The sequence below is a fragment of the Pipistrellus kuhlii genome, unplaced genomic scaffold (assembly GCF_014108245.1).
Source record: "Pipistrellus kuhlii isolate mPipKuh1 unplaced genomic scaffold, mPipKuh1.p scaffold_m20_p_2, whole genome shotgun sequence".
Classification (NCBI taxonomy): Eukaryota; Metazoa; Chordata; class Mammalia; order Chiroptera; family Vespertilionidae; genus Pipistrellus; species Pipistrellus kuhlii.
In genome coordinates, this window is record NW_023425515.1 from 33,496,567 (window position 1) to 33,518,222 (window position 21,656).

Below are 21,656 nucleotides of genomic sequence, written 5' to 3' on the forward strand. Positions count from 1 at the left end.
TGGTTATCTTCCACAGTAGCTTTCCCAAGTGTATTCTCTATGTTGGGGGCTATACATAGCTTCAATAAGACCCTGTTACCATCACAGAAACACAACACACTAAGATTACTTTTAATTATTTAAATCTTTTGTTACACTTATGTTTAAAGATAGAATGATCTAGCTATTTATGTTCTGTAATTAGATCAAGTACTGGTAGTCAATCCTGTATTTGTATTTTCACTTTAGAGATGTGTAAGACACAGAAATAGAATATTTGATTGCTCATCCCTTTTTTATGACTACCTAAGCTTTTTGATGTAGGAAGCAAATGGTGTTTAATAACCATAATAATTTGATTTGGGGGCTTGACTTGATGCTATTTATTTTATCTATTAAAATCCATTTTTACTCTTTGGATACAAGGTAACTAAGATAGAATAAGCCTCTAAATTTTTTATTTCCAGATTTCACCATACAATTCAACTTTTCATAGGAACTCAAACTCTGTCTCCAATTATTTGCATGTGACTTATAGATGGTATTGATAATTTTATTTTATTGTTTCATTTTTTTATAATATCTTTTTAAAAATTGATTTCAAAGAGGAAAGAAGAGGCCGAAACCAGTTTGGCTCAGTGGATAGAGCATAGGCCTGCAGACTGAAAGGTCCCAGGTTCGATTCCGGTCAAGGGCATGTATCTTGGTTGTGGGTACATCCCCAGTAGGGGATGTGCAGGAGGCAGCTGATTGGTGTTTCTCTCTTATTGAAGTTTCTAGCTCTCTCTCTCTCTCTCTCTCTATCCCTCTCCCTTCAATAAAATATATTAAAAATATAAAATATCAATAAAATATATTTAAAAAAAATAAAGAGGGAGAGGGAAAGAGAGAAAAAACATCAATGATGAGAAAGAATCATTGACTGGATTCCCCCTGAATGCCTCACATTGGGGGATCTAGCCCACAACCTGGGCATATGCCTTGATTGGGAATCAAACCGTGACCTCCTGGCTCATAGGTCAATGTTCAACCACTGAGCCATGTCAGCTGGGTGGTATTGATAATTTTAATACCTCTCTGCTTTTTGCTCACTTTCTCTTCATGCTTCCAGCCCTCTTGGTCCAGCAAAGGTAGCTGCTGTTGCCAGGAGTTGATGTATATTTCAAATAATACCATATTTAATATAAATTAAAATCAATATGTTAAATAAAGATGAGATTAGTTGAAATGGATGAAAGAAAATATATCTCCAAACCAAATATATATATTCTACTGTTTCTGGTTCTCTAAAGAACCCTGACTAATATAAGATCTAAAAAGATGACAACAGCTAATTATCTGTGAGGAAGAGGTAAACACTGGTTACCCCCATAAAAAAGAATTGCTTTCTTAATCATCAGGAAGTGTTCATGTGTTGACCCTCAATTTGTACCCATTATTGCATGGTATATTACATGTCTTAGTCCAATGAATGGAGGAAATTCAAGATGCCACTTTGCTCACAAGGAGTTCACTAATTCTCCCCTGAACTCTGTATGGTTGTGCATTTGATGTTTTATTTACTAAGCCAATGAGCAGTTTAAGTGTTTGTCATCAGAAGATCATTTGGTATTTTTATAAAAACTCTTTTATTTAAAAAAAGCAAAATGGGCAGATAGCTCTACTGACTTGAATATAGAACTAAAGACTAGAACTACCCATACATTTATCAAAGACTACCTTATACCATTTTATATTTTCATCTATATCACTTATGAGGGTTTATTAAAAAATCACTGTACAATGATTCTTATCTATGCTTTATATTGTTTTGAAAATCAAATTTTGTTTGTTAAAATAAAAATAAATAAATATAAGAACAAAGGAACTTTTGCTGGTTTTCCAGTGAATACACAATACATCAAATCTTTATGTAATCTATCTATAGAAGTCTTTACCTATCCCAAGATTCCTTTGATATTTCCCAAAAGAATTTTACTTTATTTTCAGAAGATTTTTATCTTTTTTTAATATTTGATCTAAATAACAATGATTTAAGTAGCATTTAATCCATTAATCTCTCCCACCTACTTCAAAGAGGTGAGGCTGTCTTAGAAAGCAAAAGAAAATAGAAGGAGTGGTGGAGACAGATAATCTTCTTGGTAGGAGGGCACCCAAGTCAGTAGCTTCTTACTAGTACATAATCCTATAGTAAAAGCAGTTCTTAAACTCTTCTCCAATTTTCTTCCATCATTTAATATTTCTGAGGTGCCTATCAGATTTATAGTATATACCGAGACTAACTGTATATATTGGTAAAACAACACTTCTTTATAAACATAATTTTTAAGTTTATGTCACTAGAGCTGAGGTTAGCTATTGTGTTGTTTTAAATATGGCATCCCTCATTAAACTTAACACAGAAAAGAAGATCACCCATATTTCTAGAACAAGGAGTTAGTAGTTAGCATTAAATTCACACTATCCATGTTCTTGTACATGATAATTACCGATTTGTCTGTGATTTTTCAGACAGTGCTATTGACAGGAGGCCTCAGGACCTTGCTGGGTATTGGTAGAATGCTCTGGTTCCTCATCTGTGGAGGGTCCTCATGACATGGAAGCTGGGTTTCCTCCAGAGCAAGTGATGCAGGAGGGAGAGCAAGGAGGTGGCCACAGTACCTTTTATGACCTAATGTGTAAAGTCACACATCATGACAGCCACCTTATTCTATTTATTATAAGTGAGTCACTAAGCCCAGCACACACTCAAGGAGAGGAGAATTAAGCTCCATATATCTAAGGGAGAATCAAAGAATTTTTGGACATTTTAAATGATCACAAGCAATATCCCAAGGGATGTTCAAAGGATAGAGAACTGGGGCCTGGGAAGAGTTCAGAGCTCTAGAATTTAAGTGTTAGTAGATTTTAATAGGCTCAGTTAATTAGCCAGAAGGATTTATAGTTATGCTCCCTGTTTTTGTTCTTTAATATATTTTATTGATTTTTTTACAGAGAGGAAGAGAGAGGGATAGAGAGTTAGAAACACCAATGAGAGAGAATCATTGATCAGCTGCCTCTTGCACACCCCCTACTGGGGATGTGCCTGCAACCAAGGTACATGCCCTTGACCGGAATCGAACCTGGGACCTTTCAGTCCACAGGCCAACGCTCTATCCACTGAGCCAAACCGGTTTCGGCTCTTGTTCTTTTTTTTAAAAATTAATTTTAAAAAATATACTTTTTATGGATTTCAGAGAGGAAGGGGGGAGAATGAGAGAGAAAAATTAATGATGAGAGAGAGAGAGAGAGAGAGAGAGAGAGAGAGAGAGAGAGAGAGAGAATATCATGGATTGTATGTCTCCTACATGGGGATTGAGCCTACAACCTGGGTATGTGCCCTGACCAGGAATTGAACCATGACCTCTTAGTTCATAGGTTGACACTCAACCATTGAGCCACACTGGCCAGGCCCTGCTCTTGTTCTTGCCTGGGACCATAATACTTTTCTTTGCCCATGCATATTCATTTCCCCCCATTCACATTCTCCATTATTCTTTTTTCAAAATTTGCTCACAAGAATACCTCCCTAAGGGCAAAGGTAGAGCTATAAAAACACTGACTAAATGTGTATAATCAACATTGTAATATTGGAACCAAGTGAATTGTGACTTTGAAGTCAGGGACCCAAAGTTCATCTTCCATTAGTGGGTAAGTCTGTTATGTTATTAAAGCATCCATTGGAGAAGAGATACTTAGATGAAATAGATGCATTAGAGGAATCAGTTGTTATTTTTGCTCTTTTATTCATCCAGCAAAACTTGGTGGGGCCTTTCTCTGCACCAGACTCTCAAAGGGCTGAGAACATAATGAGGGATGAGGCACAGTCCTGCCTGTAAGAGGTCAAAGTCTAGTGTGGAGACAGACATGTAAACCCATAATAACTATGTCACGTGGTTATGAGCCATATTTGAGTGGTCTCCTGAGATGCTTCTGCCTGTGATTCTTCTGGCTCTTTAAGGGCAGAGAAAGTCTTATTCAATTTTCTATTTCTAGCACCTTGCACAGTGCCTGACCCATGGAAGAAGCTTAAACATGTCTGATGAATTTGAAGGTGAGGCTCCTAGCCAGTCTAACTAGCTAAACTCAATATTAGATGCCGACCGGCTCTTTCCCTCCCCACCAATGGGTGATAAAGGAAGTGCTTCTGGCAGCTGGTTCCAGGCTTGCCAGCTGCCTGCGTGACCTTCTCCCTCCTCCACAGATGCAGCACAGGTCTCACTAGGGAGCTCCCTTTTTGGGAGGCAGCTCCAGGCTCCTTCCCTGCCTCCCACGCCTGTGCCTCCCCAAGCGTCCCTTCTAGGAACCCGTCGTGGCTGACAGTGCACTCGGGCTGCTGGCTGGGAGGAAAACCCCCAAGGAATCCCCTCTCCATTCTTGTTCAGGGTAAAATGAACAGGAATTTTTGTGTTTTATTTTTCTGTCCTAAAATCACAATACTTTGGGCAGGGATAAATTTGCAGTGATTTTCAATAAATGTGAGATATGGAGACAAAAAGCCTCACCCCTACAAGGCCTCACTAGATCCACAGCTCAGCTTGAGCTCCAGCCATGTCAACCTTTGTACGTAAACAGTCCCCAGGCTATTTAAGATACCCAATCAATACGCCTGTGGAGTTGGTTGTCTTTTCTCTGGTAAAAGATACTGTGTTTAAGGACATGTTAGCCCAAACATCAGTTGAATGGCAGGTGTTACTTAGTAAAAGTAAAAACTCATGTGTATCATGTAAAATACAAGACATGCCCAATGCTACTCTAAGACCAGACTGGTTGGTGCCTCCTGCATCCTTGTAGTTGTGTCTCAGTGACTGACACTGAGGCTGACACAACTACAGAGTCCCTTAGACAGAATCATTGGTTTACATTAGCTATGACAATGCTGATATTCCATTACATTAGGAGATGATATGGCACTTTATATGCAATGGTAGATACACAGAATGGCCTGAATTAGGGGATGAATAATCAGCTATCTACACATTAACTCAACAAATATTTACTAAATACTAGGTACCAGACAGTATCTTAGATATTGAGGTATAGTGGTAAATACCAGACCAGGGTCTTTTCTCACAGGAGTTATATTTTAAAGCAGAAAAGACAGATAACAAACAGACACGCAAATAAAGACAAACAAGAAAAAACAAACAAACACCCAGTGATAAATATGAGGAGAAAAACAACACTCTAGGTCAGTGGTTGGCAAACTCATTAGTCAACAGAGCAGCAAACCATGGCTCCGGAGCCACAGTTTACTTGCAAGACCACTGCTCTAGGTGTTGTGGCAGCAACTGGGTGGGCAGGCTCTGCTTTCTGAGGCCCTGACACTCCGGCTACAACTTGAATGACAGGAAGGAACCTGCCCCCTGAGGATCTGAGGGAGTGCTCTCTGCAGAGGAAAGACAGAGTGGAAACAGAGGGCAGTGAGGTGGTTGTGCAAGAGGCAAAGGAGGACATCGGCACCATGGGGGATTGTGAGGAGGCTGCGGAGAAGCAGGAGCTGCTAGGTTCTTAGGCAGGATGGTGACAAAAATGAAATAAATGGAATTTAAAAATTAGCATTTAAGAATGTAATAGGCTGTGAAAGAGAAAGAATATTGAAGCCAGATGATATAAAATATAAACTAGAGACTTTGGAAAATTTTGATTTGAAAATGGGTCTTAACCAGTGTTTGGAACTGCTTGTCTCTGATGAAGAAGCAGGTCTGTGACACCATTCTTAGTTGGCCTTGAAATGAACAATGGGGCGCTTTTCGTTCTTTTAAGCATCTTATATCCCTCTCTAATGTCTATCACTTACCATGTTTTTCTTGGTTTCCAACAGAATGCATGTTTATGATGGAACATTTGGAAAATACAGATAAAGTAAGAGACAGAATAAAATCCAAATCTAGCCATCCAAGAATACTAGCATTAGCATTTAAACACACACTTTATGCTTACAGCAGTCAGCACATGTAGACAGCCAGTGATGTTTGTTGAATGAATGACTACTTGAGTAACTTACAGCCTCCTAGGATTTTCCATACAGGTGTGAAAACTGAGGTCTATACTATTGATGAAATGAAGCTGTTAGAGAGAAATAACAACCAGGAGAAGCCAGGAAAAGATAAGTTTACAAGGAATGAGGTGAGTATCATATAGAGAAGGGATTCAGCTCATTTTGCCTTGTTCTGGAGAGGGCAAAGCCAAGACTCAGCAACACTGGGAGTTGTTGTAGGTCAATTTCAGCATAATACAGGGAAGGGATTTTTTTCTTTTAATATATTTTTATTGATTTCAGAGAGGAAGGGAGAGGAGAGGAGAGAGAGAGGGAGAGAGGGAGAGGGAGAAGGAGGGGGAGAGAGAGAGAGAGAGAGAGAAAGAGAGAGAGAGAGAGAGAGAGAGAGAGAGAGAGAGAGAGAGAGAGAGAGAGAGAGAAACATCAATGATGAGAATCATTGATCGGCTGCCTTCTATATGTCCCACACAAATAGAGCGCACAACCTGGGCATGTGCCCTGAGTGGGAATTGAACCGTGACTCCTGGTTCATAGATTATTCAGCCACTGAGTCATGCAGGCCAGACCAGGGAAGAGATTTTTAATAGGTAGGATTGTCCAAAACCAAAATAGATTTTCTTGAAAAGAAGTGAGGTGCTCCTAATTAGAAGTGTTCAAGTAGAAACAGGTTATATTTGAGTGAACAATTTGTCAAGTATGCTTGAGTAGGAAAAAATGTATTTTGTGTGCCTGGTTGGAATAAATAACTTCTAAGGTCTTTACCAAAACTAAGATGAAATGATTTTGTGAGTATATATCTCTATATCAATATATATCTATTTCTATATATCACATACATAGATAGATGGATAATTTTTGTCTTATTAATATGTTACTTTGAAATTAAGCCTTTTGAGTGTGAACCCAGTGACTTTCTCATTCTAAATGGGATCTTATCAATTCTGTCTTTGCTGACCCAAATTTTATGGTTTTAAATACTAATTCAATGTGCTACACACAGGAGGAGTTCAAAAGATAAATTTAAATGAGCTCTTAAGTCTGAAAAAAAAAACTACATTTAAAATAAATTGAGCTATAGGCTCCATGCAGTTAGACAATGTGGTCGAGGCTAATCTCAATCAAATATATCAGTTGCTCACTCAAGAGATTTAAAATACATTAATTTTTTAAAGTAAAAAGGCTAAAATTAAAAAAAGAAATTAGGGTAAATTGTATTGTGATCAGAAAAAAAGTGTTCTCTTATTGGGTTTCTGAATGATGATATGAAATTATGACTGGGATTATTTTCTAGGATTTAAAGAATCCTTTCACTATTAAATTAGAAATATGATTTAACTGCACTTCAAGTATTGAGTCACTGAAATGTACTGTTCATAGTACAATAATTTCATCCAAATTCTAGTTGCAATACAGCCATGTAACTGAACAGGAATACTTTCAGTTTTCAAGACTTCATATCAGTAACAGAAATGGAGATCCTCACAAGTTCCTGCTTGGGTTTGGTGTAGAGATTCACTCTCAAATAGCAATCTAGCACAGCTCTGATGAATATCACAGATGGTATCTGTGGTGCACTCTTTGTGATTCTGACCAGAAAGAAAATGGATAACAAACAGCAAAGATTGTCCTTTTTGGCTTCCCTCCCTCCTTTTCTTCTTCCTTTCTCTCCCTCCTTTCTGTCTTTCTTCCTCATTAGAAGGTTAAATAAGAAAATTCATGTTTGAATTAAGTATCTCATTGTATTTACAGTATCAACATGGTCATTGTTTGGCATACTCTTTAAAAAATTTTGTTTACCTTTCAATTATAGTTGACATTCAATATTATATTAGTTTCAGTTGTACAACATAGTGGTTAGACATTTATATTAGTACTAGTTGCCCGGTGCATGAAATTCGTGTGGGGCGGGGGTGTGGGGGTGGTGTTCCCTCAGCCCAGCCTGCATCCTATGGGATTGGGCCTAAACTGGCAGTCAGACATCCCTCTCACAATCTGGGACCATTGGCCCCTAACCGCTCACCTGCTGTCTGACTGATTGCCCCTAACTGCCTCTGCCTGCCTGCCTGCCTGCCTGATCACCCCCAACTGCCCTCCCCTGCCGTCCTGATCTCACCTCCAACTGCCTTCCCCTGCCGGCCTGATCTCACCACCAATGGCCCTCCCCTGTTGGCCTGATCTCACCCACAATGGCCCTCCTCTGCCAGCCTGATTTCTTCCCCAACTGCCCTCCCCTGCCAACCTGGTTGCCCCCAACTGGCTCCTAACGGCTCACCAACTGCCTCTGTCTGCCTGATCACCCCCAACAGCCCTACCCTGCTGGCCAGATCTTGCCCCCAACAGCCCTCCTCTGCCAGCCATTTTGGTTCTGATTGGTCAGTTTCTGTGCCAGTCAGCATCAAAAGCTCTGCCTCCTAAGCAGCCATTGGCTCCTCACACTTTACTCAGATTTGGTTCTGATTATAATAATTGGTTTCTATGCCAGTCAGTGTTTCTGGGCCTAGCAATGGGGCCTGATCAGAAAAGCGGGGCTGATCAGCAGTCCCGGTGGAGGCCTGGAGAGAAATGGAGGCGTGGTTGCTGGCCTGGTCTGGAGAGAAAGAGAGGCAAGTGCTGATCAACAGCTGCCATGCAGGCTACAGATCAGACCCTGCTTCTCTCTTCAGGCCTCCCTGCAGGACTGACTTCCAGTTGGTTGAGTTGGTCATGATGGACCCAGGGTTTTTATATATTGATATTAGGATAATTTGCAAAGTGATCCCCTCATATCTCTAGTACCCACCTGACACCATACATAGTTATTACAATACTAAAGGCCCAGCACATGATTAAATTGTGTGTGTATAGGGTCCCCTAGGCCTAGCCTACCATTAGGGCCATGTCCACTACCATGCAAAGCTTTGCACATTCCGTGGATGCTGCTAGAAGACTGTGATGCTCCTCAGATGCTGCCAGCACCCATGACACTCCAGAAGTCCCACCCGCTGTGGCCACCTCGGGCTCCATCAGTGAACCTCCTGGTGAATCCAGTAGTTGGTTGTGATGCTGTGATGGCATTACAACCACAGGGCTTTTATGATATAGATTCTTGACTATATTTTCTATGCTGTACTTTATAACTCATGACTATTTTGTAACTAGCAATATGTACTTCTTTTCATCTTTCTACCTATCCCTCCCACTGGCAACCATCAGTTTGTTATCTGTATCTTTGAATTTTTTCTATTTATTTGTGAACTTTGTTTTTTAGATTTGAAAAGATATATGCATTCCTATGTTCATTGCAACATTATATGCAATAGCCAAGATATGGAAGCAACCTACCGTATTTTTCGGACCATAAGACGCACTTTTTCCCCCCCAGAAGTGGGGGGAAAAAGTCCCTGCGTCTTATGGTCCAAATATAGCCTACACATATACTTTAAAAAAAAAAGTTTTTTTACTTGCCCGGCTCTGTGTGGTCTCTGTGTGCTTGCCCGGCTCTAAAATGGTTCTAAATGCTGCTGTTTACTTTACAGGGTTGATTACATGTGTTTATGACTGTGATGTTGGGTTTTAATGCACATAAAATATTTTAGAACACTATTTGTTTCAGAATCTTTTTTTCTTCATTTCCCTTCTCTAAAAACTGGTGCGTCTTATGGTCCGGTGCATCTTATGGTCCAAAAAATACGGTAAGTGTCCATCAATAGATGACTGGATAAAGAAGATGTGGTATGTATATGCAATGGAATATAACTTGGCCATAAAAAAGAATGAAATCTTACCATTTGTTTTGTATACACTTAAGAGTAAAAAATTATGGCTTTAGGCAAGATAGGCCTTCCATTGACTGGAAAATCTCAGCCATACCTTTTCTGGGGCAGTGATACCTTCTGTGTTTCAGACATTGTATAGATGCTGGAGAGATGAAAATGCCAGGCATAAATCTTGGTCTCACAGAGAGAGGCATAAAAAATGGATAGTTTAGATTCATCATAAAACCATAGAAGCCAGATGAGGCTCAGTGTTCTTTCTGACTAAGGACTTTGGACAGTCATTGCTAATCTATCACAGAATTATCATAAGAGATGACATCTATTAGCTCCTCCTGGTGGGAAGTCAAAAGTTCTCTGGTAACAGGTTTCATGCTGATAATCATAATCATGGTTATCTCATGTCTATAAAGTAAGACCCATTTCCTGCATACCCTGCTGAATTTTGAATTTTTGAATTCCACTCTCAGAAACATGAAATAATAGCAATTTTATAAAAGTTACCTCCACTGCTGCTTTTGCCCTTTCAAATTCCTCTTCTAAGGAGTGATTTCTGGAGAGTAATGCACTTCCCCAGCGCTGTTCTTTGGTCAGTCGAGCCTGAAATGAACCAAACACATGGTGTTATAATATTGGAATCACATAGCACAAAAGTACAAGTGTTTTTTCTTTTTCCATTTTCCCCTAGAGGTGAGGCAGCACCTGCAACAGATTTTGGAGTACTTTGCAAGCATGATGTTGCACAAACTGGAATGGTGCCAAAATGTGTGTGAGCAAGCAAGCATGATTCTTTAAAAAATAAATAAAAAATAAATATATATATATATAGCCGGGACCGGTTTGGCTCAGTGGATAGAGCATCAGCCTGAGGACTGAAAGGTCCTGGGTTCGATTCCGGGCAAGGGCATGTACCTTGGTTGTGGGCACATCCCCAGTGGGGGGTATGCAAGAGGCAGCTGATCGATGATTCCCTCTCATCGATGTTTCTAACTCTCTATCCCTCTCTCTTCCTCTCTGTGAAAAATCAATAAAATATATTTTAAAAAAATACACAAAAAAACCCCCCAAACCCCCCCCCCAAAAAAAATATATATACTTGTATATGTTTTTATTGATTTCAGAGAGGAAGGGAGAGGGGGAGAGAGATAGAAACGTTAATGATGAGAGAGAATCATTGATTGGCTGCCTCCTGCATGCCCCACGCTGGGGATCAAGCCCTCAATCCAGGCATGTGCCCTGACCAGGAATCAAACCTGACCCTCTGATTCACATAGGTCGATGCTCAACCATTGAGCCAAGCTGGCCAGGCATTGGTCTGGGGTGGAACCCAGGCCTGTTCAAGAAATTCCCATAGAAGCTGGGGTTGAGCATTCCTACAAGACGGCAATCTAACACATGGCCAAGGAGCCTCCCCTGCCCAGAGAAAAGGGGGGCAGGATACTTCGTTCCACAAGCTTGTCTCCTCTTATTCCCCAGGGCCTAGCTGCCTTATCAGTGCAATCCCTCGCACTGGGTTTTAGGCCTTGTCATACTAAAAACAAAACCCTGGTCCAACCTTCTGAAGTCTAACTTTAATTGGTTTTGGTGCCAGGCATTAATCTTTTTGTAAGTCTCCCATATGATTCTAACATGCAGCTAGAACAGAGAATCTCCACTGGAAGACTAGACTAGCCAACACTCAAGCTTCCAGCTGGTTAGAAGGACCAGCCTTGGGTAAAACTGTGGAAGCTGCAGAGATGAAAGCTGGCAGCTGGGTCTTTTTAAATATGCAGCAGGTCCTCATTCTGGATTCTTTTTCTATTGCCTTTCCTCTGTTGGCACATCTGTCTAATGTCCCATTTCCTTAGGACATTGCTCTCTGTTAAATAATAGTCACTTAGATAAAATCATGTCTGATAGCGCCAACTGCTTTGTCACAATTAACAGGCAACTGCTACACAGCTTAGTTAAGTGCAAATATTTCCAGAATACCCTCAAAGAGCCTGCTGGAATTTTAAAAAATGGTACTAATTTTAAATTTGACAAACAACTGATGCTTTCTTTTTGAAAAATAAATTAATTATAGAAAATAAGAGGTGCACCTCTAAACTTTTCTTTGCAGTTACATATATATTTATGCACTGATAGAACATCATAATGTGTTTCAAAATTTTGAAACATAAATGATACACTATTCTGTAGCTTACTTTTTTCTACTTGACAATATATCTTGGAGAGTCTCTACAATTTGTACCTGTCAATCTACCTCCCTCTTCACAGGGATTTCCTTGTACTAGTAAGTCCCATGTACTGTAGTTTGTTCAGGACTTTCTCCAGGAGTAATCAGGGTGTTTCCAAATTTTCTCCATTTAATTAGTTGTTTTCTTGTCTATCTTGTAACTCTACTGTAGGATCCATGCAGGAAAGACTTTGTCTGAGAACTTTTATACTGCTCCATACCAAGCCCAGGCCTGACAAGTGATTCGTGCCTCAAGGATGCCTGTGGATGGATGGATGGATGGTAGGGCGAGGGATTGCACTGATAAGGCAGTTAAGCCCTGGGGAATAAGAGGAGACAAGCTTGTGGGATGAAGTATCCCATCCCCCTTTTATCTGGGCAGGGAGGCTCCTTGGCCATGTGTTAGATTGCTGTCTTGCGGGGATTATTTGAACAGGCCTGGGTTCCACCCCAGACCAATGAAATAGGAACTCTGTGGCAGGGCCTGGGCATTCCATGTTGGAAAAACTCAGGTGGTTTTGAAAACCAGACATGTTTGAAAACCACTGTTCTACAGCAAAACTGGTCTTCACTTAGCACTTTCCACCTAACTTGGCAAACTCATTAAAAAAAAATATTTTATTGATTTTTACAGAGAGGAAGGGAGAGAGATAGAGAGCTAGAAACGTGGATGAGAGAGAAACACCGACCAGCTGCCTCTTGCACACCCCCTACTGGGGATGTGCCCGCAACCAGCATACATGCCCCTGACCAGAATCAAACCCGGGACCTTTCAGTCCGCAGACCAATGCTCTACCACTGAGCCAAACCGGTTTCGGCTTGGCAAACTCATTTTGGTACTCCTTTCCCAACTGGTTATATAAGACTCTGTCCCTTAATCCTTTGCTTTAGAAACAACTTTCTTGTCTTCCTGCCAGTTCCCTTATCAATGAAATAAACGAGTGAATTTTAAACTGTGGACACATAGTCAAACATGAACTTTGTGCATTCTTATAATGATGTCAAGAATGAGCCATGAATAACCATTAGGAGAAGAAGAAGAAAGCACCAATATTTTTGTCCCAAGCCACCTCCTTTCATTAGAGGCACTTTCCTCCGATGAAACACGATCCGTCTGTCCTGTGAAGCTGGCCTATCAAGGCTCCGTTACTGTCACCGGCTTCCCTTCATTGATGTTTCGTGATGCAAGTGGATTCTGAATCACAGGTGCCAAGGGAGCCACACATCAGGGAGAGGAGTAGCATCTCTCTCAGGAGCCTGGACTTATACTTCATAGTCTCATTACCACTTAAAACAGCAAACAGAAAAAGGTTCTCACTGAGCAAACCAAATGCTGTTTTGATAGTGCAATGGCTATTTAGGCAAGAGCTGCTTTCCACATTGTTAGGAAGGCTTTGGAATACTACTAAACAAATGTTATTTACTTCACCTGGGAAAGCCATCTATTTTGGCCAGAGAAGCATGAGATAAACATTGTACACTACAGGTAAATACTGGCTGTAAACAGAGGCAGTGTTCAAGCTGAGATTAGTATGCAACTAAAGATTGTAGGCAAACCTGTGATGTGGGAAAGCATATGTAAGTAATGCTTGTAAATCGCTTAGTATTTACCCAGAGGAATGATAAACAAGACTATTACACCCAGAAGCTTCAGTTGCAGCTGTTTAGGTAGAGAAGTAGTTCCCAAGCTTTAGTGGGCATTAGGATCACCTAAAAGTCTGGTTCAATGCAGGTGGTGAGGCCCCACCCCGATGGTTTTTGATTCAGTAGGTGTGAGCTGGGGGGTGGGGGGGATCTGGAAGCCCACCCCTAGGGTTTCTGATTCAGTAGGTGGGGGATGTCACAGAATCTGCATTTCTAACAAGGTCCCAGGTGGTGATGCTGGCAGGCTGGTGCAGGGACCACACCATGAGAACGTCTGGTCTAATCACTGACATGATGTGCATGTAGGTAGAGCTCTGGAGTTTACAAATGCACTTTGACATAGACATTTCTTTTCTTCTTCGCATGATTTTGAACAATACTCCACAGTTCCAGCAACCTCCTGGAGGTTTGCTGGCTCTAAAAACAGAATTTTAATTGCTTTAAGTTAATTGGATTTTAGGGCATTACACTCTCTAAAGAAGAAGGCATTTAGTTCCTTTAGCTGTTGGTTGTTCTGAATTATAAGCACCAGGTGAAGGGAAAGAAGAAAGAAATTAATCTCTTTAAAGAGAATATTATGTTTTATTTTCATTATTAAAAATTATAATTGTGGCCGAAACCACAATTATATGGATAGAGCGTCGGCCTGGGAACTGAAAGGTCCCAGGTTCGATTCCGGTCAAGGGCATGTACCTTGGTTGCAGGCACATCCCCAGTAGGGGGTGTGCAAGAGGCAGCTGATCGATGAATCTCTCTCATCGATGTTTCTAACTCTCTATCCCTCTCTCTTCCTCACTGTAAAAAAATCAATAAAATATATATTAAAAAAAATTATAATTGTGGCCAAAACCGGTTTGGCTCAATGGATAGAGCATCGGTCTGTGGACTGAAAGGTCCCAGGTTCGATTCTGGTCAAGGGCATGTACCTTAGTTGCGGGCACATCCCCAATATGGGGTGTGCAAGAGACAGCTGGTTGATGTTTCTAGCTCTCTATCCCTCTCCTTTCCTCTCTGTAAAAAATCAATAAAATATATTAAAAAAATTATAATCGTGATCAAAATTATGATTTGAAAATGAATGCACTTGGGGCTGTGATTGTCCTAGCATAACTTTGTTGGCTAATTGCAAAGCCAGTCATTGATAGCTTCTCATAAATTACCTGTACGTTATTACTAAATGTCTCCCGCCAAAATACACTATAAAAGAGCTCAGCATCATTTCAAAGGGAATGGAAGGAGAAAAGGCATCTGCTTAACTGTAGGAGAGAAGAATACAACCACTATCAGGCCATGGGTGGCACCATAATATTGTATAACAATCGTGAAAAGCATAATCTCTGGAGTGAGACTGCCTGGGGCCAAATCCATTTATTATGAATTGGTGACTTTGGACCAATTAATTTCTAGAATACTCAGTATTCTCATCTGCAAAGTGTATATTCACTTATAGAATCCGCATAAGAATTAGTACAGCCCTGGCCGGTTTGGCTCAGTGGATAGATTGTCGGCCTGCAGACTAAAAGGTCCCAAGTTTGATTCTGGTCAAGGGCACATGCCTGGTTGCAGGCTTGGTCCCCAGTAGAGGGCATTCAGGAGGTAGCTGATCAATGATTCTCTCTCATCATTGATGTTTCTGTCTCTCCCTCTACCTCTACCTTCCTCTCTGAAATCAACGAAAAATATTTTTAAAAATTAGTACAATAATTCAGTACATATGCACACAAAAGGATCAGTACCTAGTAAGTGCTCAACAAAACATGGGTTTTATTATCATCTTTCTTGTTAGCACTTATCAGGTATGACTTTAGAAATACATTAAAAAAAATATCTATCTGTGCCTAGAGTGCTTTTGTCCAGTGGTTAACGAAAACTGCTTGGATTTTTACTGTAGATCAAATCATTTAAACACTCGCTTCATTGAGATGCTCAGATTGTTTTTTTTCTGAATCAGTCAGCAGACATTTACCATCAAAGGCACACAAAAAAGCTTTACTTCAAATGTAAAGAGCACATTCTCAGAGCTTTGTGCAAAGAGGGAGCATATGGTTCCTCTCTCCCTCCAACTATGAAATTCTATGTTGTAGAACATCAAGGCAAATCAGTGCTGACTTCAAAAAGAAATGGACAGTCTATTACCATGAATAACTGAACAGTATTTTTGAAACTAGCTTCAAAATGATCAAGCATTAATTTTTGTCTTTTTATTTTCTCTACCCTTTAACCATTAGCCACAACTTATAAATTATTAAATTTGAAAAGGAATTATTATTCCTGCTTTTTGCTAGCATTCTCTTATTTTTTAACTTCAACAACTATTTCTTGAATACCTACTGTGTACATACAGATTTCCTACTGGGATGAAAATGATTTTTCAGCTTTCTTTCCTTCTTTCTTGCCTTCCTTTTATTTATTTTCCCTCCATCTTTGCTCACTTCCTTCCCCATTGGTGGTAGCTCACTGTGTATGTACAGGAAATGTGGATGTGGCTCCTGTACTGTCTTCCAACAAGCAAAGCTACCTTTTTAGTATACAACCTAACTCTTTCTATTAGGCATAACGGTCTTGACACTTCTTGTAGTCAAAACCCTCTTTCTAACTTTTTCACTGCCTTGCTGTCACTTTATAAATAGTAGACATTCAGTCACATTGGTTGTACAGAATAAAATGGAAGCCATCAAGAGTAAGAGTTTGAGAATGAATTTGATAGGGGGCGGCACAAACTTGTGTTCAGTTTCAGATCAGATGACAATCTTAACTTATCTTAAAATGCTTCTGGAAGAAAGTGATAAATATTCTTTAAAAATCACTTAACTCATACTAGCCCTATAAATGTAGTAACCAGGCTTGCAATGAGAATGGAAATGGATGGTTTGGGAGTTCTCTCGGGTGGCTAAGCCTCATGCAGCTGACTCGATGTTGTGTGTGGTTAAGAACAAGGGCTTTAGAAGCAGATGGGTGTGAATTGAGTGCTGGATCCTCTCCTCCTTGGCTGTATCACCTGGGGAAAATGAGTCTGCTCTCGAAGAGGCATCAATCACCCGAAAATGGGGATATTAATTTCCAATGTTATTTTAATATTTCAAAGAGTAGATTCAAAATATTTCACATTCCACACAGGATGTGTAGAATATGACAGCTGTTAAATGCACTTCCTTTTGCATCACTCCTTTAAAAATGCAGACAACATATCTGCATTTACATCTCCAAGTTTGTATTGTTCTGCTGTGGGACACTACCAACTAGGTGGAATTGTAACTCTGTAGAAGGAATCATTTGCTGTGCCAGAGTCAGTGAAATCAGATTGTTACACGATTATGACTAAGTATAGAGAGCCTGGCGGCCACACAGTCTCTTGAAGTCCAGCTTCAGCTGGCAGGAGCCTGTCCCGAGCTCTCCTGCCAGTGTCCAGGAGAAGAAACGCTTGAGCCACCATTTAACAGCAGAAGTTGGATTTTTTTTTTTTTTTTACTTTTGCCTCATCACTACCTCAAACCATTTATGGAAAAAGCTAATTTTACACCATTACTTTCTATGTCTTTCTTCAATTCTTCCAATGCTTTCTAATTTTTTAGATCACATGATTTCTTTAAACGTGTAACTCCAGGGAATACTAATTACACAGTTTAAGTGTCAAAAACTCTTCTTAAATACATAGAAATTACATAATTCATTATAATCTCTTGTCACTCTGATTAGTGAATTCAAAACACTATTTTGAGGAGACTGGACCATGTCTTTCCTTCTCTCCATCTTTATAAGAATAAAATGAGCCAACATAAGAATTCTTCTCTTTGTGAGCTTCCATTTTTTAATTCTGAAATATGATTGTTTAAAACGTGGCTTGCAAATAGCTGCTTACCTCTTGAGCCTGCGACACTGGATGCTGGCCTGAGAGAGAAGAAAGGATTCCCTGGATTTTCCTGGAACCATCTGAGTGGACGGTGAAAGTTTTGCTGAGCTGAAACTATTTACTTGACTAGCTTACAAGTCAGTTTTAAGTTGAGTTTTTATACTACCTTCATTATTTTATCTACATAAAGTGATCATACATTTAAGAACAGTATGCTCCTGACAGCAAATCATCTTTTTGTCTTCTATTCAAAGTAGATTAATCAGTCTATCCTTTTGCTGCTCCATTTGAACGACTTAGCATTTCAGATGAATATATCCTAAGCTCATGACATTTTCCTAGTTTAACCACAGGATGGAATTAAAACGAAAAGAATGTGAATTTCTTTAGGGAATCTTGATAAAGATTTTTTTTTTTTAATATAAATGAAGGGATCCATTCTCTTTTTTTTTTAAATATATATATTCATTTTTAAAAAAAATATATTTTATTGATTTTGTACAGAGAGGAAGGAGAGGGATAGAGAGTTAGAAACATCGATGAGAGAGAGTCATCGATCAGCCGCCTCCTGCACACCCCCTACCGGGGATATGCCCGCAACCAAGGTACATGCCCTTGACTGGAATCGAACCTGGGACCCTTCAGTCCCCAAGCCGACGCTCTATCCATTGAGCCAAACCAGTCCCGGCGAAGGGATCCATTCTTTACAAATAATTGGTAACCCTCTAAAAGCATTTGTTATGATTCATCTAGACAGAACTGTCCCAGTTGCATTTTACATTGTTTTGGAGGACAATATCAGGAAGCTCAGAGATGTTTTCCAAAGAACATTGTGGGTTTAAAAAATCCTATATAATAGAAGCCTAATATGCAAATCAACTGAATGGCAGAAGGACTGGTCACTATGATACCCACTGACCATTAGGGACAGACACTCAACTCAGGAGCTGCCCCCTGGTGGTCAGTACGCTCTCACAAGGGGGTGGAGGGCTGGCATTCAGCAGAAGCTGGGCTCACAGCTGGTGAGCGCTATGGCAGTGGCAGGAGCCTCTCCCACCTCTGAGGAAGCACTAAGGAGCAGAGAACTAAGCGGTAAGGAGCAGTGAGCAGGAAGGCCGTGAGGAGCAAAGGATCCCAGACTGTGAAGTGGATATCCCCTAAATGGTCCCAGACTGTGAGAGGGTGCAGGCCAGGCTGAGGGATTCCGCACCCTCCCCCCTGCCCTGAGTGCACAAATTTTGTGCACCAGGCCTCTAGTATTTATATATTTATTGATTTCAGAGAAGAACATAGAAGAGAGAGAGATAGAAACATCAATGATGAGAAAGAATTATTAACTGGCTGCCTCCTGCTCACCCTCACTGGGGATTGATCGTGCAACCTGGGCACGTGCCCTGGACCGGAATTGAACCCAGTACCCTTCATTCTGCAGGCCAACACTCTATCCACAGAGCCAAACACATGCGAGGGCAGACATTGTGTTTGCTTGAAGGCACATAGGCAGGACCGTGATAGGATACATGCATAGTGAGCTCCATGGGCAACCAGGACTCCAGTGATCTCCCGCCCATCCCACCTTGTGGAGCAGCCCACCTGTGCCAAGCCTCCCCCTGATGCTGAAACAAACATTCTAGTGCCAATTCACTGTTCCAAGGATTCCAGTTCTTGAAACAGTACCAATTACTTTAGTCAGGTCTAAATTTCTAAGGCATTTATCAAGAAACGTTTCTCTAATAAATGCTCTCAATTTGCTTCTTCAAAAGACACATTTAGAATGAACAAGAGGAAGAAAATACATTTTTCATGCTACACCTATGACTCATTAAGCTTCTCAGGGGTGTTTGCTCCAGAGGGTAGTTGACTTGTTTCCCAGAAGAGTTCTGGGCGCAGTAATGTCCACCCACCTCTTACGAAGGGTGAGGTGTCTGTAGGGGGCGCTATTAGTGGCCTGGGAAGGATGCCAGGGGCCTTCCATTTTGCCTCTCTCCCTGTCCTCCTTCACTCTGTCACTTACTAATTGTGGGTGCAAAGATACTTTTCTTAATCTCACTGTACCTTAGTTTCCCCACCTAAAAATAAGACTAATATATTAACTCATACAACCATTTTTTTTTTCCTGGATCAAATGAGCTAATATATACTTAGCATACATTCAATATTATTTTCTATGATCATAATTATCCCTTTATTTCACCTCAGACACTATATTTATCCTTTTAGTTTCAATATCTTATCTAATAAACTCAAGAAAAAATTTCTGGCTTATTTCATGCCACCCATTTTATTTTCCACTAAACTGCAGAGTGCATGAATGTAGACAGATTTCTTAAAAGATCTTTGTGATTTTTAGACCCCTGCTGTACCCTTGTAAAGTGCTGGAATGAATGAAAAGATTGTAGGTGGCAACTAGTTAAAGACAAGCCAGTTACACTGTAGTTGAGACGAGCAGGTCCTATCCCCATCCACTCCCACCAGTGATTATTTGGAAAAGAATTTTTACTTCACGGATACCCTTTGAAGGATCTTTAAAGTGAGGCCAATGATACTTCACAGGATTATTTCAATATTAGAGGTAACACGTGAAAAGTACATAGTAAAGCCCACAAATGGTAGCTTTTGCTATGACTATTACTGCTACTCCTCTAATTATTAATTCCTTCCCTGAAATGCATTTGAACGTGGCAATCAGGATCCTGATGTGCAAGTACCTTGTTCCACAGGCAGAGATGGAAATGAACATGCAAGCTGTAGTAATTTCCTCTTCTTTGTACTCTGCTACATCAATAGTGATAATAAGGTACTTGTGATAATATCAATAATAGTGATAATAATGGAGTAGTACAGAGTTTATACTGCAAAGTCATGGAACAGTAAATGGTAGAAAAAGAAGGAAGTGCTAAGCACAATGTTAATGACTAACATCATTAACACATTTGTCAGTCAACTATATATACACTGAGTGGCCAGATTATTATGATCTCTGAACGCATAGTAATCTGGCCATTCTGTGTATATCCTATATAATAAAAGGCTAATATGCAAATTGCCCCCTCAACAAGGAGTTTGACCAGCAGATAGGCCGGCCAACTACCCATGTTCCCTCCCCCTTGCCAGGCTGGCTGGAACCCACCCATGCACGAATTCATACACTGGGCCTCTAATACACACACACACACACACACACTGAGTGGCCAGGTTATTATATGTTCAGAGATCATAATAATCTGGCCACACTCAGTGTATATATTTTAAGGACTGAGACAGATAACTGAGTAAGAAAGCACATGCAAAAAAAGGTACAGAAAACATACTTAGAACTTTTTGTGAACATTTAAATAAACTATTTAAGATAGAAATGGGCTATGAGAGAAGAGGGGTTCCTTGAAGAGCTGCTCGGTTACCTGTGTCGGAGGCACTAATTCCAGCTCTGCAGCTGACTCAGCGGCGGCGTTCAGGGCGCTTTTCCCAGCACTGAGTTCAGGCTGGGATCTGTGCTCAGAGGACCTGAGGGGGAATGAAGGAAACCGATACACACTGAGAGGCAGTTAGCTGGAGAGCCAGCCAAAAAACCTAGAGAACTTTGATCCTCGAGAGCCACAGGAACAAAACTCTCACCAGAATTTTGATGAAAAATATAACTTTTGCGTGTTTTTATTTTAATAACCATCTTTGGAATTTAAAAAATTTATGGTTGAAAGTATTACAGATGTCCCCCTTTTGACCCTATTGACTTCCTCAAACCCCCCCCCCCCCCCACACACTCACACCCCAGGCCTACTGATTTGTGTGTCCATATATGCATTTAAGTTGTTTGGAATTTAAGTGGCTGTGATGTGCTAGGTGTTATTATCTCTGATTTATTGACAGAATTCAGTTCAAGTATGGCCAAAAAATAAATACATGTAATCTTATTTTTGTTACAAAAAGTTCTGTTTTATTAAAAAGTATTGTTTTGGGGGAAGATTTTCTCACAAACTATCTCGGGTGTGACTTAATCTTTATAAGAACATGAAATGTCATAATAAGTAGAGATGTGTGAGGGGCAATAGATTAAAACATGTTGCCCTTTAGGAAGCTTTAAAAATATGGTAAAATTCAGGTAGCCAATTTTCTCATGGCCTCCATGGATTACTCTTAAATAGTACATTATCTGACAGGGATGATAAAGAAAGT

The 21,656-nt window shown here is 40.2% G+C and overlaps 1 protein-coding gene across 6 annotated transcripts in view; it reads right to left on the bottom strand.

Moving 5' to 3' along the window:
* PEX5L (peroxisomal biogenesis factor 5 like) overlaps positions 1 to 21,656 on the bottom strand; it is a 225,569-nt gene that overhangs the window by 38,102 nt on the left and 165,811 nt on the right. For all 6 annotated transcript variants that reach the window (XM_036444668.2, XM_036444674.2, XM_036444667.2 and 3 more), the window contains 2 exons: positions 20,885 to 20,987; positions 10,276 to 10,371 (listed from right to left, as the gene is read on the bottom strand). In XM_036444668.2, coding sequence (XP_036300561.1) covers positions 10,276 to 10,371; positions 20,885 to 20,987 — 199 coding nt within the window. The remainder of the gene's footprint in view (positions 1 to 10,275; positions 10,372 to 20,884; positions 20,988 to 21,656) is intronic.